This window comes from Centropristis striata, chromosome 17, assembly GCF_030273125.1.
Source record: "Centropristis striata isolate RG_2023a ecotype Rhode Island chromosome 17, C.striata_1.0, whole genome shotgun sequence".
Classification (NCBI taxonomy): Eukaryota; Metazoa; Chordata; class Actinopteri; order Perciformes; family Serranidae; genus Centropristis; species Centropristis striata.
In genome coordinates this window covers 30263179-30290150 of record NC_081533.1, presented here as the reverse complement: position 1 = coordinate 30290150, position 26972 = coordinate 30263179, and the positions used below count along the sequence as shown (strand labels likewise).

The following is a 26972-nucleotide window of genomic DNA, read 5'->3' as shown; positions in this document are numbered from 1 at the left end:
ATCATAAGAGTATATTAAGTTGTTAAAATGAGCCCTACCTTGAGAAAATTAAAGCGGTCCGTACATAAATGCATCAAAAATAATAACCCAACAATATATTTTTAGAATATAGGAAACAATCTGAGTGGGTTCATTCTGCATAATGAGTACTTTTACTTTTGATACTTTAAGTACATTTTGATGCTGATACTTCTGTACTTTTACTTCAGTAAGTTTTGAATGCAGGACTTTTACTTGTAGTGGAGTAATTTCACAGTGTTGTATCAGTACTTTTACTTAAGTAAGGGATCTGAATACTTTTTCCACCACTGCCCCCTACTGGGGAAAGTAGTGCATTAATAGAAGTAGGAGCAAAAGCAGCCAAGTTGAATTTAAATGCATCAAGAAGATAAACTGCATGTTTTTCCACAGATGTTTCTCATTAGATGTACTTACAGGCCCTCATTTATCAAACGAGCGTAGAAATGAGCGCGGATCTGAGTGTATATTTCGTCTTACGACAGAGTTCATGTGGGATTTATCAAACGTTGGTATCTCTCCAATCACAGCGTAAGAATGATCAGCTGTTGATAAATGTGGCGGCTTCAAACAACCATCATTAAAATATTGATTGATTGATTGATTTTATTTGACCATTCTTATAAATTAGATATCTATATCTTAGATGTAAAAAATATGCAACCTGTGTCATACGTAATATAAACAGATAAAAAATAGTCAGGGATGACACAACAAAGCCCTAAGGCTTATTTCCATTGTGGTCCCTATAAGGCAGCAGTTCTCAACCTTTTTGAGTCGCGACCCCCAATTTAACATACATGTTGTCCGTGACCCCCGCTCACTGAACACAATCTCACACGCACAGTTCACATCACCCAAAAAAGAAACAAAATGACCAAAAAAGACACAAAATGACCAAAAAAGACACAAATTGACCAAAAAAGACACAAAATGACCAAAAAAAGACACAAATTGACCAAGAAAGACACAAAATGACTAAAAAAAGACACAAACTGACCACAAAATGATCAAAAAAAGACATAAAATGACCTAAAAAGACACAAAATGAACAAAAAAAGACATTAAGTGACCAAAAAGACTAAAACACTTTAACACAGTGGAGACAGAGCTGACTTCCAAAATGATTTGGCGACCCCCAGAAATCATCTCGCGACCCCAATTGGGGTCCCGACCCCAAGGTTGAGAATAGCTGCTATAAGGGACGCCCTAATATATAATATAATACATAGCCGATTCAGAAGGCTCGCCTCAAGAGTTTACGACACTGAAGGACGCAATACAGCCAAAAAGAGGACCCCCACCCTCTAAAGTCAGCTTTATTAGCAAAGTGCACCGTTACAAATAACAACAGGAGCGATATAGACATTTTACAGAAATACGCAGCGACGGAGGTTTATGAAATAAAAGTACTTATAGTTATAAACTCAAACAAGTTCACTGAATATTTGACATTTGGAGCACGGACTTAGAAGTTTTCAGCTTTTTGGTTGAAGGAGGTAAACAATGTTTTAAAGTAAGTTTTGATCCCAAAAGAAGAGGAATTTCTCAGTCAGAAAGTGAAACGCTGACGTCCAACAGCTGCAACACAACAAACTGGTTTTGTTTGGCAGCAAAAAAAGTGAGAAGGAAGGAAATCAGTGGTGCTGTCAGCAGAGTAGCGGACTATTAAACTCCTAGTGAGGTTGGAATATTTAATTAATACATAGTGAAATATAAAACTGAATAGTCTATATAATATCTAAATATTGTTATTATTATGATGGAGGGATATTATTCACTTCTTTACATTTAGTAAGAAGTCTGTCCCAGTCAGAGGAGCGTGTGGCTGATTGGAAATGTTTCTATTGGGTCAGAACCGCTGGTGAAGAGACGCTGACGCTCCGGTGTCCAGCAGGATAACGATAAATAGCGGAAGATTTAGAAAACATTTATCAGCCTCGGCTAGTATTCTGTTTAAGGAATTTCACTGTCGCAGGGTGTATTTATTTTTAATCACGTTTTAATGAGAAATTATGTAGTCTAAACATGTTTTGCTTTGTCACCATTAAAAAACAAAACACCAAGAGTTTTATCAGCTCCAGGCATCGATACAATAGTCTAAGATCAATTCTCAGACTCAGACGTGTGGACTTCACGCTGACTCAAATTTGCGTACACGAGCTGAGAGCAGACTGAGATCTGATCGTACCCTCCGCTCACGTCCAGACTGATAAATGCCGAGCCTCGAGTAGAAATGATCGTACGCCCACTTTACGCTCACTTTCTGTCGTACGCTCGGTTTCATACAAGGTTCTCCTGCTACAGGAACAGTGAACTTGAAAGCAGGATGGGTTTATTCTTGGATCTGATTGATGATGATCACCAGTTTTTCCTTGTAAAAAGTCTGTCCATGTAACTTGACATATTATTTTGCTTTTAGAATAAGTCTTGCAAACCTTAACAGATTCACAGCCTTAATGTACAGCAGGCGTTTGACTTGCTCAGGTGTTACATCACTAATTACATTAGTGATGGTGGTAAGTACCACACGCTTTCATTTTATTAAAACGTACTCTGTGTATCAGGACAATAAAATACAAATCTGATTATGTCTGTTCATCATTAGCTCAAAGTGATGCACTGTTAGGATACCTGGTAGTCCAGCATGGTCAATGAGGGGAGACACTCCAGGATTCGAGGCTCAAAGAAATATGGGAAGATCCATATCATGGGCATGTCAGCGCTGCTGCTGTCTGAACACAAAAACACACGCAGAGCAACAAACACTGAACATTAGTCCTTATTATATACACTACCGGTCAAAAGTTTTAGAACACCCCAATTTTTCCAGTTTTTTATTGAAATTCAAGCAGTTCAAGTCAAATGAACAGCTTGAAAGGGTACAAAGGTAAGTGGTGAACTGCCAGAGGTAAATAAAAAAAGGTAAGGTTAACCAAAACTGAAAAATAATGTACATTTCAGAATTATACAAGTAGGCCTTTTTCAGGGAACAAGAAATGGGTTAACAACTTAACTCTATGGAGTCTTGGGCTATTTTGTCCATTTTTTTTATTCTTTTCATGTCTTTGTAAGTCTTTTTTTGGTCATTTTGTGTCTTTTTTTGGTCATTTTGTGTCTTTTTTTAGTCATTTTGTGTCTTTTTTTGGTCATTTTGTGTCTTTTTTTAGTCCTTTAGTACACTATATCAACAGTTATAAATATAGCTTATAATGACTTATAAATCCAAGTGTCTTATGAGTGCTCTTGACTGGTTATAAACTACAGGCTGACTGATGAGGCTTATAATACATTACAACTACTCATACCCCTCTATACACACACCTCAACAATCAATTGTTATAAGGACTCATAGGATGCCATAAGTATAAATAAATGATCAATGTATGCTTTAAGTAAAGTGAGGTTCATATAGACGCATCTATAATGCAGTATAGCTAATCATGATGTGTTACACTTTACTTAACGCCAACAATGAAACATCATTGCACTCATAAGACACTTGGATTTATAAGTCATTATAAGCTATATTTATAACTGTTGATATAGTGCATCATGAAGCTTTATATGTGTTTATGAGTGCAGTCATAATGCATTATGATTGATTATAATGAGCATTATTATTCACTATGAATGCGCTCATAATGCACTGTAGATGTAGTCTTCATAGAAAGTGTTACCAAAATAAGAAAAAGATAATTGTATTCCTGTAATTGGACATCTTTTTATTGTATTTTTCAATAAAAATATTTTGGAAAACGCCTAAAACTCCACAGTGACACTGACCAGAACTCTGCATCTTCCTCTTTGTCTGTGAAATCAGAGAGAAACTATTGGCCAGAGGCTTCACCAGGCCACCGAACGGAGGGTCAGCCACCATCACCACCTTCTGGCCGTCACCCTCTCTGAGGAAGTCCTGCAGGACTGCACTGGAAGCCTAACAGGAGAGCCAGCTTCATTACACTGAACTGGACAGCAAACATAACATGTGTTAAAGGAACACTCCACCGTTTTTTCATGTTAAAACATGTTATTCGGTCAAGTAAGACGAGTTGATACAGACCTCTTGCGTCTCAATGCGTGCACTCAATCGCCCTGGCTCGCGGCGCCACTTGGCTAGCACTTAGCTTAGCCCAGTTCATCCATTAGGACCCAAACAGATGGACAGTTAGAAGCGACCAAACTCCTCCACGTTTTCCCTATTTAAATACAGCTACACGAGTAGTTAAACGGAATAGCACTTTGGAGCACTTCGACTCGGCGCAGTAATATCATCACTCCTGAAAAATCTTCTCCCCTCAGGAGTGATGATATTACTGCGCCGAGTCGAAGTGCTCCCAAGTGCTATTCCGCCATACATTATAGTTCTCCTTTTTATCCGCTTAGAAAAGCGCCACGTTTTATTTTGTGTGGCCATACTTGGTCGTTTAACTACTCGTGTAGCTGTATTTAAATAGGGAAAACGTGGAGGAGTTTGGTCGCTTCTAACTGTCCATCTGTTTGGATCCTAATGAATGAACTGGGCTAAGCTAAGTGCTAGCCAAGTGGCGCCGCGCGCCAGGGCGATTGAGTGCACGCATTGAGACGCAAGAGGTCTGTATCAACTCGTCTTACTTGACCCAATAACATGTTTTAATATGAAAAAACGATGGAGTGTTCCTTTAAATAGTGTTTTAGCTCTTACCTCTCCTCCAAAAAAGTGATGATTGAACATGTTGTAGTGACAGAATTCATCCTGGCTGTAGAACTGAGCATATCTGAAACATTATGGGGAAAAAGAGGATATGCTGTGTTATTCGGCATTAAAGATTCAGCATGCAGACAACTGTCAACTAGGGGTGTGCCATATCGTATCGTTCACGATAATATCGGTATATTTTTTTTATGGTTAAAAAAAATGCATATCATGATATTGGCAACGTTCCTACTTCTTGATGTAGTGGTTAAAGTTGTTTTAATCACAAAAAGCTACTTACTCCCTGTCGCTAAACACATGCAGCTTTCAAAATAAGAGCACAGTGTGTTAACCCATTGAAGCCTGGAAAGTGGATACGTCGTTTTGCAGTATTTGTATAAGCTCTCAAATACTTTTTGAATTTCATTTCTATCTGCTACAGAGGCTGAAAAATCTATTATTTAGTAGAAGAGTTGACACTTTTTCCCCCAGAATTTTTCCAGAATTTCCAGAAAATTAGAGGCTTATTTTAAAATCGCCCAGTGGTTTTTCAGGCCTCAATGGGTTAAGAGAATCCACCACAGAATCTACAAGAAGACTGTCAAAATAAGATGCCTTAAATAAAACATACAAGAACCTTTATTGTCCTTTTACAAAATGTCATTAAAATATGCCCCCCGGAACCCCTAAATGGTTATTTTTATTATTTGCTCATACTCATGTATTTGGCAACTGTTGAGATTTGCACTTCAAACTACATTTTAGATTTTTAATTATTTATACAGACTAAAAAAATAATAATCATGTTTTCTATATCTTTTTAAGTATTTCCTAATATCGTCAAGAATATAGTTATCACAAAAATAGCCTGCAATATCGTGATATTCTTTTAGGGCCATATCGCCCAGCCCTACTGTCAACTGTCTTAAGTTCTGTTTCCTCAAGTCAAGTCAAAGTTTATTTATAGAGCACATTTAAAATCAACCTCAGTTGACCAAAATGCTGTACAGTTATTAAAATAGAATAAATCATACACAAAGAGGTATAAATAAAAACAATGAAAACAATAAAATACTAAAAAACAGTAAAAACAATAAAATAAAATAGCAATAAAAACTCAATCCAAAACAGTGTTAGAGATAAAAAGACAAATAAATGGGTAAAAAAGTAAAAAAAAAAAAAAGAAAGCCAAGGATTCCTCTGTCTAAAAGCAGCAGGCTTTAAAACAGCAAGTTTGAACTTATCTACTGAATCGCCAGAAAAATATGACTGTCATTAACTTGCATTGTAGCGAAATCCGTGTCAGTTTCACGGAAATTTGAGCGATTCCGTGGCTATTCCACAGATTTTGAGTTAAGCGAAATCCGTGGCTATTTCACGGATTTCTGTGAGACCATGTTGTTAATAACATAATGTAATTTATGCATATGTGCACTGTGAGTGTACATGCACTTTGATTTACTCATTTAAGTCTTGTGCTTTTCTAGAAGTGGACATTTGATGGCCTGAGGCCAATAAGATGGTCTATGTCCAAACGTACAATGAGCACTCTCAATGAGTCCAAACATTTAATAAAAAAAAAAAAAATCTAATTCATGTGATTTCTGTATTTTAGTCCTAAAACTACAATGGTCCAGAAGGTCAATGTATCACAGTGAAAAATAAAGCCAAACACAAGCAAATGAAGAAACCCACCTTGGCAATACGGACATAGCATTTACAAAAAAAACAGTAAAAACAATAAAATAAAATAGTAATTAAAAACTCAATCCAAAACAGTGTTAGAGATAAAAAGACAAATAAAAGGGTAAAAAAGTTTAAAAAAAAAGAAAGCCAAGGATTCCTCTGTCTAAAAGCAGCAGGCTTTAAAACAGCAAGTTTGAACTTATCTACTGAATGTAAACACAAAGTCAGCTGACACACAGTTCCTCCTGAAGTGTGTTTGCTGGTAGCAAAAAGGTGATTGAGTGTGTGTTGCAGGCTGAAGCTTGCAACACAGGGACACGCCCTTTCTGCACTTCTACCCTTCACATTCTTTAATGACACAAACAGCAGAGGAACACTGCAAAGAGTCCTCAGGTAAGAAACGCTAAACAGAATTATTAAATAGTGCTGAGAAAAACCTATTTAAACTGTATACTAATATGTGTATTTTCAGTATTACGTTGTTACAGCAGAGTAGAGATGTGTAACGTTTGTTCCTGAGTCAGCAGTGAACTGTCTGAACCTGAAAATTATTTGTATTTTGCAGCTCTATGTTTGAAAAATATGCAAAAAATGAGCGCTTAACATACAGAAAGCAGTGAGAATGACTTTGTTTATCTATGGGTATGTTTGGTAAAGAGAAAATTTGATTAACATCTGGACAGGGTTTTGCAAGAAACTTGGCATGAACTCAGAACAGACAGGTTTTTTAAAGTTTTTCTAAAAACCTGAAGAACTGGTTAACTAAACACACACAGCTAAATAGTCAGGCGGCCTAGCCAAAAAAAGGGGACACGCCAGACAAAAGCACCAAATTTTTTCCACATAGGTTTCAATTTTTGGTAGGAGCCACTTCATCAAGATTCCGGAACGGATATGGCACCCATATAAAGTCTATGAGAACCAGTATATCTTCCAAGCCACTTAAAAGGTCAATCTTGGTGTCAAAAAATACATTTTCTGGGTCAAGGAATCATTTAAAGCTCTTGAGAATATCCCTAGATGATTATTTGATCAAATAGATATGTTCGTTTTGGCCATGTATTTATGTAAAAGCAAATACCGTATTTTCCGGACTATAAGTCGCAGTTTTTTTCATAGTTTGGCCGGGGGTGCGACTTATACTCTGGAGCGACTTATGTGTGAAATTATTAACACATTATTACCGGTATATCACTTCACATGTTATTTTCACACTAAACCGCAAGAGGGCGCTCTAGGCCGAGTATGAGGATGAGTCTGACGTAAGCGACGTAGAAGAAGAAGCGCCGCATCTTCTACCTCCGGAGTTAGCGGAGTTGTTTAAAAGTGACACCGAGGATGAAGATTTCATTGGATTTTAGTTATTTGGAGTGACACGGATGGTTTGGTAAACTTCTTAGCATGTTATTCATGCTATAGTTATCTGAATAACTCTTTAATATGTTATGTTAACATACCAGGCACGTTCTCAGTTATGTCATGTAACGTAAGCATACCGTACAATTATTCAGCCTGTTGTTGCCTCTATTCTATTTTTATTTTAAATTGCCTTTCAAGATGACATGTCTGTTCTTGGTGTTGGATTTTATCAAATAAATTTCCCCCAAAAATGCGACTTATACTCCAGTGCGACTTATATTATATGTTTTTTCCTTCTTTATTATGCATTTTATGGCTGGTGCGACTTGTACTCCGGAGCGACTTATAGTCCGGAAAATACGGTATGTAGAAAATGCTTTGGACAGTGCAAAAGGAGAAGATCTGCCAGCTAGAGGTTTTATATGTGTGAGTTATTTTGTTCAGTCCTCAGATATGGCAGAAAAAGAAGCACCATCTGTTGGTAATGGACAATCACCAGGGACTCCGTCGGCACAGAGTGGTCTAGCACCGTCCTCTGCAGGCTCCCATGGTGTACTGCAGGACGGCCTGAGCTTCACTCCACTGGACTCAAACAGTGACAATGTCGTCCAGCCTTTCCCACGTTCGCCAAAACTACAGAGGAAGATAGCCGAAGCTGGACGGCCGTCTCAGGTTGGCTTTTTACAGTCTCAACTGCATGGACTCAAAGGAAAAATGACCAGTGTTGCATGTAATGATGTGAAGTAACAGTCAGGCCAATCGTGTTGAGCCACAACACACGGTTGACCCTTAATGATATACTTTAATAACGAACCTGGTCTCACAGAAATCCGTGAAATAGCCACGGATTTCGCTTAACTCAAAATCCGTGGAATAGCCACGGAATCGCTCAAATTTCCGTGAAACTGACACGGATTTCGCTACAATGCAAGTTAATGACATGGATATTTGTTCCTATTGGTTTGTTCCAAGTCACGTGACTTCATATTCATATTCAGCCTAAATATATCGGGATAGGACTTTTGGTCCATATTGCCCAGCCCTGGATTTACAGGTATACATATTTGCTTATGTTCTCTATACAGTATATATACACATTTAGCTCACAATGTCAAAATCTACTGCATCATCATTTGGACTATTTCATTCATTTTGTATATTGTGGAAAAGCTGATAAATAATTTCATAGTTCATAGTTCTTTATTAAGGTTGTAAGAATGCTTATTGGTTCGTAGGAATTGCACTCTTCTTATTGGCTGAGATGTGTGTAACGTCATAATTGCTTACTTTGCTTTAATTAGGATTATGGAGACGAGGAGAGCACACTAGTTTTTGACCGTGCTCATAATTTGTATTATTTTTTTGGATTGCTGCAGTTTATTATTTGTAATGCTCAAACGAAAGGTTTTCAATAAACCATAAGAAAGAAACTGAGGGATTTTTTCCGCTTAAGACACGCGTCAACTACATCCTCACGCTCCATAATTGAAGTGTGCGTTTCAAGTAAAACTAGACGGAGCCACACTAACAATAGGTTTTGACCTGTTTGTGGGCTTTACATGGCTGTATATTTGTTCAGTCTAATCTCCAAACTAATCCTCCAAAAGGATCTTTCAGTTGAATCCACACCTTTCTAATCGAGGTTGAACACAAACTGAACAATATAACCTTCATCTCAACTTGGTCTCACAGAAATCCGTGGAATAGCCACGGATTTCGCTTAACTCAAAATCCGTGGAATAGCCACGGAATCGCTCAAATTTCCGTGAAACTGACACGGATTTCGCTACAATGCAAGTTAATGACAGCCATATCCCGTGGCTATTGGTTTATTCCAAGTCACGTGACTTTCAAGGTTCCAGCGGTCAGAACAAAAAACATGGCGGACAGTTCTCTCATTTTTAGTGAAAAAATCAATATTTTGACTTAGTTTCTGCATAAAAATGGATTTTGATCACATTTCTAGCGAGAAATATATGTTTTATTTTCTAAATATTCACTCAGTGAATGTACATAGTCACTTTGTGGTGAAGATCTCGCCAGAAAAATATGACATGTCATTATTTTATTTCATAGGCAACTTTTGTTTAAGTTTTTATTTTATTTAAATGTGCACTTTATGGAGCTTTATTTTTTTTTAAACATACTCCTGTTATTCAGTATTTATATTCACTTAAATATACAGTTTCAATAAAACTACTTATGACATGTCATATTTGACTTTGAACATTTACTCTCACTTTGTGATAAATATTGAATATATATCGTATATCGATATTCAGCCTAAATATATTGGTCCATATCACCCAGCCCTAATCCCAAACTCTCAAATACCTTTGCGGTTCTACTCGCTGGTGTTTCTCACCTTGTGAACACAAGTAGCAGTCTTTCACAGGAAAAAATTATTTAATTGTCAGATAATAAAAAAAATGACTAGCTACAGAACTGATGAACAGAAAAATGATTAAAAAAACAAATGTACTTTTATGCCAGTACTTGAACGTGTCTGTAACTTTGCAGGAGCAGCTATCCAGACGTATGGAGGAGCTGCAGGCAGAGAGGTCCAAGACTGAGGCTCACATCCAGTCTCTGAAGAAACGCAAGGCAGATCTCTCAGTGAGTATGGAACCAGAGGCTCTCCATACTTAACCCATTGACGCTATATGAGCCATATTCATTTTTTGTATTTCATGTAATTTGGCTCCATGCCACTGGGGGGAGCTGTGCCTGCTGTGTGGCTCAGCTGACCTCGGGTCAGCTGGGTTGGGCCATTTAACCTGGGGAAACCCAGACACCGGGGTTGCTGATTTGGGAAGCAACAGTTTTTGACTGTGCCCAGTTTGTGCCCAGCTTATGGCCAGTTTGTGCCCAGTTTATGGCCAGTTTGTGCCCAGTTTGTGCCCAGTTTATGGCCAGTTTGTGCCCAGTTTGTGCCCAGTTTGTGCCCAGTTTGTGCCCAGTTTGTGCCCAGTTTGTGGCCAGTTTGTGGCCAGTTTGTGGCCAGTTTGTGCCCAGTTTATGGCCAGTTTGTGCCCAGTTTGTGGCCAGTTTGTGCCCAGTTTGTGGCCAGTTTGTGGCCAGTTTGTGGCCAGTTTGTGGCCAGTTTATGCCCAGTTCGTGCCCAATTTGTGCCCAGTTTGTGCCCAGTTTATGGCCAGTTTGTGCCCAGTTTATGGCCAGTTTGTGCCTAGTATGTATGAGTATTTTGGTCTTTGATATAAGGAACAATTCGGTTTGTTGTTTTTGTTACATTTGTATATTATGAGTTAAAGTCATTGCCGCTGTATGACGGAAAAATAAATCAGCAAGATATTTGTAAACATTATTGCACTTTTCGTTTTTTACATGTTCGGAGCGCACTGGGCGCACGTCTAAACTAAATCATCTTTATTAGCAACCAGTACTAGACTTCTTTTAGGAATTAGTCAGTACAGACGCCTAAAACTTCCTGTAAAACCTCTGGGCAATTTTAAAATAAGCCCCTAAAACCTGAAGTTTTTCTGGAAATTCAACAGAAGTGTCAACGCTTCTACTAAATAATAGATTTTTCAGCCTCTGTAGCAGATAGAAATGAAATTCAAAAAGTATTTGAGAGCTTATACAAATACTACAAAACGGCATATCTGCTTTCCAGGCTTCAATGGGTTAATACAGAGCCCACGTAGACCACCAACAAGGAGGAGAAAAGAGAAAATGTGTGTATACATACACAAATAGAGGTGCATCTCAAAAAAATTGTGAAAAACTTAAATATTTGTCAGTTATTCCAAAAAGTGAAAAGTGTTTATATTATAGACTCATTCCATGTTAACTCACATGTTTCAAGTGTTTATTTTAATTTTAATAACTAGAGCCTACAGCTCAAAAAATATATATAAACAACACATTTCTCAAACAATTCCATTTTACAGTGTGAGTAAATCACTATTTATGCAGTATAAATACCATGAAGCTCTCAGTCTGGTTCAGTACACAAAACCAAAATCATAGATTAGACTGCCGACCCAGAAGACACTCATTAGCCCTCTTCATACTGTGTTTCCGCAAAAATGCCGTAATGCAATTGCCGTCATTTCGCCTCAGGACATTAATACTGATTCCCCAGTCTGTAAATAAACATTGCAAAAAGGCCAGGCGGCAACCTCCGGGTCTGAGCAGGGAGGCAAACCAGGAAGTGCCTTAAGCTGCATTCTACTGAAAATTCCAGCAGGGAACGCTAAATTTGGCTGCAAAAACATTTCTGTCCATTCATTTCAATGCAAAATGAGAAAACTTCTCACTTGATTTATTACCTCAGAATTTTTTTAGGACAACACTATGGTCTCAATCGCTAGTAAAAAAATCTTGTTCAAGATAATTTGATGTTAATAGTTCTAATAATGGCCCCATTTAGAAGAAAATAGAAGATAACGAATCGTATGATTTGGGGCGGGGCTAACTTTGATTGACAGGTCTCTAACAAGGCGAGCCGTCATCAGGAGAGAAGCAGAACAATGCGTATCCACGACAACGTGTCAATAAAGTTATATATAACGTTATATAGATATAAAAAAGGATGTTTAGCGGTTTGGTCCCATAACTTTGACCCTTTCACTGTATTTTCAATTAATGATGATAGTTTTTACACACACACACACACACACACACACACACACACACACACACACACACACACACACACACACACACACACACACACACACACACACACACACACACACACACACACACACACACACACACACACACACACACACACCTCATGCTCTCCATGTTCCTCCCTCAAGAGGAGTACAGAAGCGATGAAGCAGCAGGTTCGAGAGCGTTTCGAGAACATGCGGCGTGTCCTGAAGCAGGACGAGCAGGCCATCCAAGACTCTCTGGAGCTGGACCTGAGACAGACCAGGACCAGACTGGACCAGGTTCTGAAGAACTGGAAACACCACCAGGACCAGGTCACTAAGAACATCTGCAGCATCCAGGCAGCACTGAGCAAAAGCCCCAAAGCAGAGGAGGACGAGAAGGTCTGTGCACAAACACTGTTTAAACAAGGAACTGAGAGCATTTTACTGCTGTTTTAACCAAGATTTCTCTTTTTCTCATCTCAAGGGTCAGTCTGAGAATTTGAGGTAAACACTCACACACCATTATATGAAAAGTTTCCAGCTCCCTCTGCACAGATCCACTGCAGACATGATTTATAATCTCTGATCTCTTTTGCAGTCCTAAGAAGCCAGATGCCTCTGAGAACCAAATTCGACTAAATGAAGAGAGATTTGAAACGCTCCTAAAAACATTATCCTCCATCTCCAAACAGCTGAAAGTTCAGCTGCAGAGGAAGACACTACTTCTAGGTGCTGAGGCCATTATATCAATCTATTACACAGGGCAGGGTGTTGTAGTGAGTGAAGTCTGGTTTATTAGGGCAGGTTGATTGATAGGTGAAGCAACATGGTCTCACAGAAATCCATGAAATAGCCACGGATTTCGCTTAACTCAAAATCCGTGGAATAGCCACGGAATCGCTCAAATTTCCGTGAAACTGACACGGATTTCGCTACAATGCAAGTTAATGACAATGTCATATCCCGTGGCTATTCCAACATACAAAGTGATTATGTACATTCACTGAGTGAATATTTAGAAAATAAAACATATATTTCTCGCTAGAAATGTGATCAAAATCCATTTTTATGCAGAAACTAAGTCAAAATATTGATTTTTTCACTAAAAATGAGAGAACTGTCCGCCATGTTTTTTGTTCTGACCGCTGGAACCTTGAAAGTCACGTGACTTGGAATAAACCAATAGCCACGGGATATGACTGTCATTAACTTGCATTGTAGCGAAATCCGTGTCAGTTTCACGGAAATTTGAGCGATTCCGTGGCTATTCCACGGATTTTGAGTTAAGCGAAATCCGTGGCTATTCCACGGATTTTGAGTTAAGCGAAATCCGTGGCTATTTCACGGATTTCTGTGAGACCAAGTTGAGATGAAGGTTATATTGTTCAGTTTGTGTTCAACCTCGATTAGAAAGGTGTGGATTCAACTGAAAGATCCTTTTGGAGGATTAGTTTGGAGATTAGACTGAACAAATATACAGCCATGTAAAGCCCACAAACAGGTCAAAACCTATTGTTAGTGTGGCTCCGTCTAGTTTTACTTGAAACGCACACTTCAATTATGGAGCGTGAGGATGTAGTTGACGCGTGTCTTAAGCGGAAAAAATCCCTCAGTTTCTTTCTTATGGTTTATTGAAAACCTTTCGTTTGAGCATTACAAACAATAAACTGCAGCAATCCAAAAAATAATACTAATTATGAGCACGGTCAAAAACTAGTGTGCTCTCCTCGTCTCCATAATCCTAATTAAAGCAAAGTAAGCAATTATGACGTTACACACATCTCAGCCAATAAGAAGAGTGCAATTCCTACGAACCAATAGGCATTCCTACAACCTTAATAAAGAACTATGAACTATGAAATACAAATCTGAATTATTTATCAGCTTCTCTACAATGTACAAAATGAATGAAATAGTCCAAATGATGATGCAGTAGATTTTGACATTGTGAGCTAAATGTGTATATATACTGTATAGAGAACATAAGCAAATATGTATACCTGTAAATGCAGGGCTGGGCGATATGGACCAAAAGTCATATCCCGATATATTTAGGCTGAATATCGATATACGATATATATTGTGATATTTTTATCGCAAAGTGAGAGCAAATGTTCAGTCAAAGTCAAATATGACCTGTCACAAGTAGTTTTATTGAAACCGTTTACTTAAGTGAACATAAATACTGTATAACAGGAGTAAGTTTAAAAAAAAAATAAAAAAAACTCCATAAAGTGCACATTTAAATTAAATTAAAAAAAATATCGTAAATACAAGTTGAAGCTTGCCTGGAGCAAAGATCACAACAAATTTGAACTATATCGATGGGAAATTTTGTTACAAAAAACGAACGGATGGAAGCGTCGATAAGAGCATGGTTGTGTTGCTATGCAACAAGGAATTCACATATCACCGCAGCACATCCAGCCTCAAGTATCACCTCAATGCTAAACATATAGCAGCTAGCAGCTAGTGTGGTAGCTAGCGTGGATTGTGTTTTACTTAAAAAAACCAAAGTATTCTAGTTTACAGAAGGTCTACCTACCTATAGGCTACCTGGATTTATGAAATGTACTATATTTATAAATATACTATTGCTACACTTAATGGCAAAAATTGCACTGGTCTGTTGGACTTGAACAAAAATAAACAATATTTTTGTTGCTTAAGCTTATGTATTGAGTCATTATTCAATGGTATACTAAAAATACATGTGGAAAAAATGACTTCTCACTGTTCGCAGCTCAAATATTTATATGCGATTAAAATTCGATTAATTTCGATTAATTAATTACAAAGCCTGGAATTAATTAGATTTTTTTTTTAATCGAGTCCCGGCCCTAATATATATATATATATATATATATATATATATATATATATATATATATATATATATATATATATATATATATATATATACACACACTACCGGTCAAAAGTTTTAGAACACCCCAATTTTTCCAGTTTTTAATTGAAATTCAAGCAGTTCAAGTCAAATGAACAGCTTGAAAGGGTACAAAGGTAAGGGGTGAACTGCCAGAGGTAAATAAAAAAAGGTAAGCTTAACCAAAACTGAAAAATAATGTACATTTCAGAATTATACAAGAAGGCCTTTTTCAGGGAACAAGAAATGGGTTAACAACTTAACTCTATGGAGTCTTGGGCTATTTTGTCCATTTTTTAATTCTTTTCATGTCTTTGTAAGTCATTTTGTGTCTTTTGGTGTCTTTTTTTGGTCATTTTTTGTCTTTTTTTAGTCCAACATAAAATATGATTTTGAATCTTTATTTTTACTATCATAACACTATCATGCTCAATAAAGAATTTTAAATGTTGCAAATGTGCATTAATTTTAGAGTACACTGAGACATTAAACTGCATCATTTTCAATTAAATTCTGGAAAAGTTGGTGTGTTCTAAAACTTTTGACCAGTAGTGTAAATATATATAGATATATATATCTATATATATATATAGATATATATATATGGTCTAATTCCATATCACATTCCACTCTGCACTGAATGGTTTGTATTAACAGTGATGCATGGCCAAAAGTCAAAATGTCATCAACAAATCTACAGATTCTGTGTTTATTTTCAGATTCTTCCCCCATGGTGATTGACAGGCAGACTTGCCATAGCCAGATGACAGTGAGCTCAGATGGACGGGGCGTGTCCTTCTCAGGCTCCGCCCACCCAGCTCCGGAGCATCCCCTCCAGTTCGATAAAGTGTGCTGTGCGCTGGGCACGTCTCCCGTCGTAGCCGGTCAGAGTTACTGGGAGGTGGATGTCCGCTGCTGCTCCGCCTGGGCTGTGGGCGTTGCCTACGGCAACGTGGAGAGGAAGGGCCGTGACAAGGGCTCCAAACTGGGCAGAAACAGGAACTCCTGGTGCGTGGAGCTTCGCAACGGCCATCTTTCCGCTTGGCACAATGACCGCCATGTGACGTGTCAGGGTGTCGGCCAAACGGCCCTTGGAAAGGTCGGGGTGTGGCTGAATTATGACAAGGGCCAGCTGGTGTTTTATAATGCAGACACCATGGTTGTGGTGCAGAAGTTCTCAGCCGCCGTGACGCCGGTGTTCGACAGAGCTCATCACCAGTTCACAGAGCCCCTGTTCCCTGCCGTACGCTTCCTGAGACCAGCAGACAACCAGATTTGGCCAAACCACCTGGAACTCTGTCACCTCAACACTCCATGATACTGCAGCGTTTCTCCAGAGTCAGCCATGATGACTACCGTACTTTCCGCACTATAAGGCGCACCGGAGTATAAGCCGCCGCAGCAGCTAAATTGAATGATGTGTACATATATAAGCCGCACTGGACTATACTGCCCTACAAAGCTTAACTGCAGTAACTACATTTTTGGTCAAAATTGAGTTATAACTAAAAATGAACTCCTTGATGTCTGTTTTATCTTGTGATAAAGATTTAGATTTCAATTTTGATTTATTTCAGAGAAATAATTATATAAAAACCACAAAATCCAACTCAAAACCAAAGCAGTAATTGCACTTACCACAGTCTGCTTTGGATATATATACTAATTAAAACATAAAATAATAGAAATTATAAGTTTATTTGAAAGGGAAATTATTATCTAGATAGTGATGAAGTAAAAAAGTGAGATAAAATTATATTAAGACTAAAATATAACATGTCTTTATAATATTAAGTCTAAAATATGCAAATCTTTGAATAGAGTTGTTAAACACTTTTAAACACAATGATAACAAAATCAATTATTACTATTAGAACCTTTTACAGCAATGTTTAACTAAGTTTTTGGGGTCAAAGGTCAAATAAATCATAATGATTTTTAAGCATAAAAATTACATCATCAATACATGTAGAAATAAGTGTCATATCACTTATCTACATTTAACACATTTGGCTGACCAGTTAAAAATCTTTAAAGCAGTTTTTCTCAGTCTTACCTTTTGCGTAGTTACTGCAGTTAGACTTTGTAGGGCAGTATAAGCCGCAGGTGTTTTAATGTTTAATTACCATATGTAAGGGTTCGTGCACAGAGGGGATTGTGGGGAAAGAGATGGCTGCTTGAGGAAGCTTCTTTTACAGCCAGATTGACAGTCTTTAACTTAAAAGCTGCATCATATGCATTTCTACGGTTGTTTTCCATAATGAGGGTTTGTGCATGAAAACTTCCTTTGCACAAACTATCTCGCTCTCGTAATGTCGGTCTGTCTCTCGTTCTGTCTCTCGTACCACTCTCGGTTTCACTTTTACTTTTGCGCGCTACCTAGGCCTGGGACGATAACAAATTTTGCTGGACGATATATTGTCCCACAAATTATTGCCGATAAACGATATTATTGTCAACATGATAATATATCATAATAATGCACACCCTTTCAAATACAATACACTTTTATTTCTCAGTGTTTTTTACCATTGTAATTGTAATTTTAAGAATGTTTAAATATCCTAAATAAATAAAACAAACTTTCTTTTTTTTAAAGGGCAGCATTTATTTTGCGATGTAGCAAACTCCGCTTTCTGTGAGCGCACAGCGTTTATATTTACTTTGTCGACCAGTGTTGACTGTCGGGACGAAGGCTCTGCATCTCCAGCTGCAGTTTTTTTCCCCAGCTGGGAAAACTGGGTCGGGTGGTTCTGCTTTAGATGGGCATGCAAGTTTGTTGTGGTGGCTTTTTTTGTTGCCACCACTTTTGAACAAATTCGGCATACAGGCTGGTCCGTGTGTTGATGGGCTCACCTTTTTCATTCGGTTTGAAACCGACATATTCCCACACCGGGGCTGTGGCATTTGGCTTTGCAATCATCTTTTTTCCTGGCGTTGCTCCGCACGAGGCTCACCTGCTGCACTCTGTGTGTAGCCAATGCTAGCGGCCCAGCCTTCCCCACAGAGACAAAGAGACTGGATGACTGACAGGAGGGTTCACTCCGCTCATTCTGCTATGGAACAAAAGAGATCCAGCACAGAGTGAACCCTCTTGTCATCCAGCCTGCTTGGAGGCAACAGACGAGGAAAACAAACACGCATGCGCATGGCGATATATCGAGGCCGGCAAAATTATTGAGTTCATTTAATTTATCGTGCGATTAATTGATTTATTGATTATCGGCCCAGGCCTAGCGATGATGACTCTACCTGAATGTCTAATGATGATGTGTGCAGTTTTATCTGCCTTTCATCAGAGTAGCTGTACAGTAGAATACACCAGAGGTGGGCAGAGTAGCCAAAAAATGTACTCAAGTAAAAGTACTGTTACTTAAGATTATAATTACTCAAGTAAAAGTAAAAGTACTCATAAAAATAATTACTCAAGTAAGAGTAAAAAAGTATGCAGTGAAAAGACTACTCAGGTACTCAAGAGTACAAGTACTGCGTTTTCTCCGGATTTATTTTTGAAAGCAACACAAACGGTATAAACTAGTAGCAAACAACATATAAAACAGCAATCTTCAAACTAAAGATACAATATATTGCCATAAGTTGCAAAGGGTGGACCGACATCATATTAAACCCTATGGATTAAGAATGGGATGTCACTTTAGTTCATATGTGAGTCAAGGCAGGTGACGGGCCGTTAAAAAGTGCGCGTTCACTGTTGCTATGGCTACGACCAACATGACAACACTTGTCATCTGACCCAAGTAGCTGCATTTGATTGGCAAGATCATTTTCTAATGTTTTTTATTGATTGAAAGCTGAAGACGTAGAAATAGATCTTGCATGTAATAAAAAAAAAAGATTAAAAAAAAAAAAAAAAAAAAGTAACTACCATCACGTAGCCAAATAGAACGGCGTAAAAGTACCGTTCCTTCTTCAAATATATACTCAAGTAAAAGTAAAAGTATGGTCCAAAAAAACTACTCCTAAAATTACAATTTATCCAAAAAGTTACTCAAGTATTTGTAACGGAGTAAATGTAGCGCGTTACTACCCACCTCTGGAATACACCATGATATACAGCGGCAAGAAAAGTATGTGAACCCTTTGAAATGAACTAGTTTTCTGTCTGAATTTGTCATAAATGTGGTCTGATCTGCATCCAAGTCCCTCACTGAGCATTCTGCATTGTTCCTCTGGAGTGAACTTGGCTGGGTAGCCACTTCTAGAGAGAGTAGCCTACAAAAACGTCTCCATTTGTGGACAATTTGTCTCACTGGTGAATACCTAAAGTCTTTGAGATTACTTTGTAACCTCTTCCAGTCTGATGCAAACCAACAATTCTTGATCGCAGGTCTTTGGAGATCTCTTTTCTGCGAGGCATGGTTCACATCAGCGATGCTTCTTGTGTTTTTATAGTTCAAAGTATCTCTACACACCACTCAGATAGTGTTTCATTGATTGGACTCCAGGTTTTTGCTAACTCCTGACTCCAATTAGCTCTTCTTTTTTTTTAAAGATTATTTTTTGGGGCATTTTTGCTTTTTATTGAAAGTGATACAGTGTTTCCCACAGACCAGATAGCAATTTGTGGTGCTCCACTGACACCGGTAAAGTCCTAAATTCTTTAAATATATTACTTTATTGACATTTCAAACATTTTTAGGCGAGAAAGTAGCCACTTAGATCCCCAGTGCGTCGTTAATTTGTCTAAATACCAGCTGTTTACACTTTTGTTACGCTACTCAAGCTAGCCATCGTGAGCAACGCACTTCCGGTTACATTTACAAAAATAAAACGCCCGTTGCCCTTTACAACGATAGAATTTGTGCTGTTACTTTGAAAACAGGAAGCGAACCTACCCTCGATGTAGCTAGCTTGAAGCAGCCGTTTTGACTGCTCTCGTCCCGTTAACAGCATTTGCGGCAACCATTCAATATGCTTTAACGTCACCGGAGAGTCTTAACAGCTCTGAGACCGGCCCGGTTCATTGTAAAACATTTATTTATTGATGTGAATGCGGTGTCTTCTGTGCGTAGGCTAACGTTACAGACGTTACAGTTTTTTAATGTCCTAGAGAGCTGAAAAAAATAACAGAATAATTTTGTGGCGGTCGGTCTCCATTATGTGGGGGTCAGGGTGGGAATTTCACAACGGCCACGACGGCCATGGCTGTCGTTGCCCCACACTCTGGCCTTGATGCCCTGTGAAAAAATGTTCAATTTACGGCCAAAGTGGCCTTTGCGCCCCTGTCAAAGTTCCAGTAAACACAACGCTAACCCGACCCACTCCCCTTCCTTCGAGAGGTGTGCGCATCAACACATGGCTCATTTGAATATTCAAATGAGCCATGTGTTGATGCACAGCACAGGTAAGCTAGCGGGACAAGCTGTTTTGATATGTTGTGACTGAAGTATGTGGTAGTATTTGACAGAACTTAACATTTACGTTTTTATAGAAAGTACTATTGATAGGTAATTACCATTGTATTTGCCTATTTAAAGTCGACTCGTTAACGTTAAATTTTTGCGTCATGAAAACTAGCGATAGCTAGCTAGTTGGGATAGCGCTAACGTCTTCCCTAGCTCAGGAACAAGGGCTCTACATTTAGCTGATGTAAACTTCACCTCAGCAGGTTCTTTTTTTATGGCAGGAGGAGGCATTTCTCTTTCTTTACTCTTAGATGAACTCAGCAGGATTTCATTTTGCCATCTTTTCAAAATATATGCATTTGCCGTCTTTTCAAAACAAGTTCATTTGTCGTTTTCCAAAAAGGTCCTTTCTAATATATTTAATATATTGTGCATTAATGTTTCTTAGTGAATGAGAATGTTAAGGTATTAATCTAAAAGGTAAAACCAGCGTAATTTAACCAAACGGCCTTTATGCCCTGTCATGTGGCCTTTGTGCCCTTAAAATAAGTGTGAACAGGAAGGCCAAATGGCCTTGCCCCTAAAATGACCAAATTCCAAGCCTGGTGGGGGTGCGCCACAGAATGGTCTATGTGTGGGAAACACTGTGATAGATAGAAAGGGGGAGACAGAGGGGGGAACATGCGGCAAAGGGAGCACAGGCCGGATTCGAACCCGGGTCCACCGCAGGAAGGACTCAGCCTTTATGGTACGCACTCTACCAGTGTGAGCCACCGAGACGACCCTCCAATTAGCTCTTGATGGAGTCATGAAGGACCCTAAGGGTTCACTTACTTTTTCCACCAGCACTATGGATGTGTTCAATAAAGACATGAAATATTATCATTGTTTGTGTAATATTATGTTAAGCACATTGTCTATACTTGGCACAACTGGGGTCACGTTTTATGACAAATTAACGCAGAAAACCAGGTAATGTCAAAGGGTTCGCATCATTTTTTTTTTTTTTTTTTTTAAACCACTGTAAGATAACAAATGAGACCAACTAACCTGAAGTCAATGTCCAGCAGCAGACTCTTCATTGGCTCATGTTTCTGCTCCAGATTTCGCAACTTGATCAGCTCCTGAAGTCTGGCACAAACAACAAAAACCATTACAGACTCAAAGTTGAATAAAAATCTGATTTCATTTTGTGACTATTGAATAACCTCAAAAGTCCTATTTAGACCATTGCATGTGACTTAATATCCAGTTGTGTATGATTTATTCTATTTTAATAACTGTACAGCACTTTGGTCAACTGAGGTTGTTTTTAAATGTGCTCTATAAATAAACTTTGACTTGACTTGACTTCAGGTTCCAGCTTTCACCACTTCTATGCAGTGGTGGAATGTAACTAAGTACATTTACTCAAGTACTGTACTTAAGTACAATTTTGAGATCTTGTACTTTACTTGAGTATTTCCATTTTATGTAACTTTATACTCCTACTCCACTACATTTAGAGGCAAATGTTGTACTTTTTACTCCACTACATATAGCCAGCAGCTTTAGTTACTTTTCAGATCAGGATTTAACATGAAAAACATGATCGGTTTAAATTTTAAAGTGACATTTTCTAAATTAGACCTCATAAAAGCATATTAAATAGTTAAAATGAGCCCTACCTTGAGAAAATAAAATGCTGCTTATATAAATGCATCAATAATAATTATCAAATCACATATTGAGAATATATTTAACAATCTGAGTGGGTCCATTCTGCAAAACGAGTACTTTTACTTTTGATACTTTAAGTACATTTTGATGCTGATACTTCTGTACTTTTACTTCAGTAAGTTTTGAATGCAGGACTTTTACTTGTAGTGGAGTAATTTCACAGTGTTGTATCAGTACTTTTACTTAAGTAAGGGATCTGAATACTTTTCCCACCACTGCTTCTATGTGGCATCTACAGTCGACCTGCTATCCCCCCCTAAAAATCCACTGCCCACAACTCCCAATTCTCTATGAAATGGGGAACTAAAAGGCTTAAATAAACATTTTTGGTATCTGCAAAACTAAACCTCAACATCTCCCTCACCTGGGTGTGCCCACACACAGCACCTTGGTGTATCCCAGGGCAACCAGGGCGTCCAGCAGGAAGTGGGAGCTGCGGTCGGTGAACAGGTACTGGGCGTTGCTCTTCTTGTTGTCCAGAGGAAGCAGCAGCACGCTGGGCCTCCTCAGCTGAGCCGTGGAGACGGCTGTGGATCTGTGAGAGGAGTGGGCCTCATGCTCTGCTGATAAGAGCAGAATCTGGCAATCCTCGCAGAACTTCTTCTCCTCCAGTGGGAGAGAGGCAAACTTTTTAAACCTAAAAGGAAATTATAGACCTTTTAGAAAGAATTCAATGAATATGCTCATCTATTGCAGCTATTCTCAACCTTGGGGTCGCCAAATCATTTTGGAAGTCAGCTCTGTCTCCACTGTGTTAAAGTGTTCATGTGTTTTAGTCTTTTTGGTCATTTAATGTCTTTTTTTTGGTCATTTTGTGTCTTTTTTAGATCATTTTGTGGTCAATTTGTATGTTTTTTGGTCATTTTGTTTCCTTTTTCTGGTCATTTTGTGTCTTTTTTTAGTCATTTTGTGTCTTTTTGGTAATTTTGTTTCTTTTTTGGGTGATTTTGTGTCTTTTTTGGTCATTCTGTGTCTTTTTTGATCATTTTGTGGTCAATTTGTGTCTTTTTTGGTCATTTTGTTTCCTTTTTCTGGTCATTTTCTGTCTTTTTTTAGTCATTTTGTGTCTTTTTGGTAATTTTGTTTCTTTTTTGGGTGATTTTGTGTCTTTTTTTGGTCATTTTGTGTCTTTTTTGGTCATTTTGTGTCTTTTCTGGTAATTTTGTGTCTTTTTTAGATCATTTTGTGGTCAATTTGTATGTTTTTTGGTCATTTTGTTTCCTTTTTCTGGTCATTTTCTGTCTTTTTTTAGTCATTTTGTGTCTTTTTGGAAATTTTGTTTCTTTTTTGGGTGATTTTGTGTCTTTTTTTGGTCATTTTGTGTCTTTTTTGGTCATTTTGTGTCTTTTCTGGTAATTTTGTGTCTTTTTTAGATCATTTTGTATGTTTTTTGGTCATTTTGTTTCTTTTTTCTGGTCATTTTCTGTCTTTTTTTAGTCATTTTGTGTCTTTTTGGTAATTTTGTTTCTTTTTTGGGTGATTTTGTGTCTTTTTTTGGTCATTTTGTGTCTTCTTTGGGTGATTTTGTGTCTTTTTTTGGTCATTTTGCGTCTTTTTTGGTCATTTTGTGTCTTTTCTGGTAATTTTGTGTCTTTTTTAGATCATTTTGTGGTCAATTTGTATGTTTTTTGGTCATTTTGTTTCCTTTTTCTGGTCATTTTCTGTCTTTTTTTTAGTCATTTTGTGTCTTTTTGGTAATTTTGTTTCTTTTTTGGGTGATTTTGTGTCTTTTTTTGGTCATTTTGTGTCTTTTTTGGTCATTTTGTGTCTTTTCTGGTAATTTTGTGTCATTGTAAAGATAATACAATAATAAGATAATAAAATGTGCCATTTTATTATCTTTTTTCATTTATTTACTTATTTATTTTTTATTTATTTTCTCTTTTTCTTTCCTCTTCCCTCTCTTCTCGCATTAGTGCTTCTTGCTTTGTTTGCCTATTTATTGTCATTGTGAGCCATGTTATATATATTTATATATATGTTATATCATCTCCCTTTCATCCACACACACACACACAAACACACACACACACACCTGTGATTAATTAAGATTAATAAATAACACAAAAATGAACGCATTAAAAAAAAATTGACGTATTTCAATCGCACCTATTTTTGCACCGCGGAACATTTCTCACTGGATGAGTTTCAGGAGGACCGATTATACTGGAGCACCAACTAGCGTTGATGAGTTCAGACAACAACAAACCACAGTGAACATGAAGGAAGAAGCTGATGAGACCTTTGGTTGGCCCCGTGGATGATGGGACATTTAGTTACTAAAAACCAACGGATGGAAGCGTCGATAAGAGCATGGTTGTGTTGCTATGCAACAAGGAATTCACATATCACCATAGCAGCACATCCAGCCTCAAGTATCACCTCAATGCTAAACATATAGCAGCTAGCGGCTAGTGTGGTAGCTAGCGTGGATTGTGTTTTACTTCAAAAACCAAAGTATTCTAGTTTACAGAAGGTCTACCTACCTATAGGCTACCTGAATTTATGAAATGTACTATATTTATAAATATGCTATTGCTACACTTAATGGCAAAAATTGCACTGGTCTGTTGGACTTGAACAAAAATAAACAATATTTTTGTTGCCTAAGCTTATGTATTCAGTCATTATTCAATGGTATACTAAAAATCCATGTGAAAAAAATTACTTCTCACTGTTCTCAGGTCAAATATTTATATGCGATTAAAATGCGATAAATTTCGATTAATTAATTACAAAGCCTCTAATTAATTAGATTAATTTAATTAATAATTAGATTAATCGAGTCCCGGCCCTAATATTTATATATAGATATATATATATGGTCTAATTCCATATCACATTCCACTCTGCACTGAACGGTTTGTATTAACAGTGATGCATGGCCAAAAGTCAAAATGTCATCAACAAATCTACAGATTCTGCGTTTATTTTCAGATTCTTCCCCCATGGTGATTGACAGGCAGACCTGCCATAGCCAGATGACAGAAAAAAATGACTTCTCACTGTTCTCAGCTCAAATATTTATATGCGATTAAAATGCGATTAATTTCGATTAATTAATTACAACGCCTCTAATTAATTAGATAAATGTTTTTAATCGAGTCCCGGCCCTATTAATTATCCATCTCCAGAACCGTCATTCTGACCATTACGACCAGTTTGTGGCAGCAAAGAAGGAACAGGAAAAACTACGGGCTGTATATCTTAAATCGGCCATATGAGTTGTGAAATATGGGCATATTGGATAATGGCAAAAAATCCAATATTGTGCATCCCTAACACAGGGTATGTTGTCATGGTTACCTGCTGCAGTACTGCTGCTGGGTGAACAGAGGTCTCTTTGACTGGTTCTCTGCTTCTCTGGCCAGAAGCCTGGTCTCAGACACCTTCAGAGCAAATTAATAAAAAAAAAGGGGGTTCATTAGAGCAATAAAGTATGAGACATATTGTTATAGGCCAGGGGTGTCAAACTCTGGCCCGCGGGCCAAATTTGGCCCGCAGTGTAATTTTATTTGGCCCGCGAGGCAATACCAAATTATTATATTATTATTGTACTATAAAAGCTGACCCGCCGGTATTATACGGAGCATTTACCGCTAATACTACAAATCCCACAATGCCCTGCTGTTGTTTTGGCGCGTCAATCAGGACAGGACCCAGAAACGCTCCTCTGTGACAGTCGTCATAGCAACCTCAAGCTAGAGCTGTCTCCCAGCTACCCCTTCCCAAAAATGGCGAAAAGAAAGGCAGAATTTATTAACCTGTTGAAAAAGTTTATTTTGATATTTAAATCAGAAGGATGCAAATAGAAAAGAGGCATACGATTTTTATTTATTTTTTATTCAATACATTAATGACATTGATGTGTTTTTTATTTTAAATTTGATTTTGCATGTCTGCACTATTTAGTTATATATTGTATGTTTATAAGCGTTGCTGGTTCAATATTTAATGGCCCGCGATTTTATTCAAGTTTTAAATTTTGGCCCATTGTGTATTTGAGTTTGACACCCCTGTTATAAGCGACCAATTAGAAATCCAGTGAGCCTTTACCTTTTCATCTTCCCACTGGAAAAAGTTGCAGTCTTTTCTGTCTCTACAGGCAGAGCAGGCGTAAAACCTCCTCCCTTTCTCACCACCTTTGCTCACTTTCTCAAACAGCAAGGTTGGACCTGGCAAAACACATGACATGATTAATTATGATGTGAAAAAATGGACATTGTTCAGATTTATGTACTGGAAATATATGCAAATGATCACATCTTTAATGAGTTCACAACTAGTTTGCATATTATTTCAGTAATGCAACAAATACTGTCTTACTGTAAATAATAAACTGTGGAGATTTCATGGTGAGATCTAGAAGTTTTACCCCCCTGTAGTGAGTGTTATCTATCTATCCATACGCCATTATTAAAGTAATAAAGTACAGTAAAGCTTTGACTGGTCGTTACCATGGGGACAACAGGGCGCTCTGCTCTGGTCCTCGCGGAGGATCACTTCTACTCCAAAGCTGTCGTCATCAGCCTCGGTCCGGTCCATCTCCTCACAGCTGCTCTTATTTATTTACTCTTTAACTAAAAGTCTCTCAACTCTCCACTTCACACAGTCAGTCCTGCTCCGCCGGTCAGGTG

General features: G+C 37.9%; 2 protein-coding genes across 2 annotated transcripts in view; one reads left to right on the top strand and one right to left on the bottom strand.

Moving 5' to 3' along the window:
• zcchc4 (zinc finger, CCHC domain containing 4) overlaps positions 1-26965 on the bottom strand; it is a 33098-nt gene extending 6133 nt beyond the window's left edge. Inside the window, exons 1-8 of the mRNA XM_059354211.1 lie at positions 26793-26965; positions 26392-26510; positions 25642-25724; positions 22700-22972; positions 21667-21747; positions 4703-4775; positions 3805-3955; positions 2653-2753 (exon numbers count right to left, since the gene is read on the bottom strand). Coding sequence (XP_059210194.1) covers positions 2653-2753; positions 3805-3955; positions 4703-4775; positions 21667-21747; positions 22700-22972; positions 25642-25724; positions 26392-26510; positions 26793-26880 — 969 coding nt within the window. The 5' untranslated portion in view covers positions 26881-26965. The remainder of the gene's footprint in view (positions 1-2652; positions 2754-3804; positions 3956-4702; positions 4776-21666; positions 21748-22699; positions 22973-25641; positions 25725-26391; positions 26511-26792) is intronic.
• Positions 7237-16568, top strand: si:dkey-219e21.4 (E3 ubiquitin-protein ligase TRIM62). The gene is made up of 6 exons (XM_059354214.1): positions 7237-8410; positions 10259-10354; positions 12526-12762; positions 12848-12867; positions 12962-13092; positions 15970-16568. Exons 1-6 carry the CDS (start codon positions 8042-8044, stop codon positions 16566-16568), a joined length of 1452 nt encoding a protein of 483 aa, XP_059210197.1. The 5' UTR covers positions 7237-8041.
• Positions 26966-26972: the final 7 nt, after the last annotated feature.

Bases quoted from the DNA above. Each gene is read 5' to 3' on its own strand.
- si:dkey-219e21.4 (XM_059354214.1), top strand. From the start codon at position 8,042: ATGCATTTTATGGCTGGTGCGACTTGTACTCCGGAGCGACTTATAGTC. The intron at 10,355-12,525 runs GTGAGTATGGAA...TCCTCCCTCAAG, and splicing joins AACGCAAGGCAGATCTCTCA to AGGAGTACAGAAGCGATGAA. The intron at 12,763-12,847 runs GTCTGTGCACAA...TCTCATCTCAAG, and splicing joins AAGCAGAGGAGGACGAGAAG to GGTCAGTCTGAGAATTTGAG.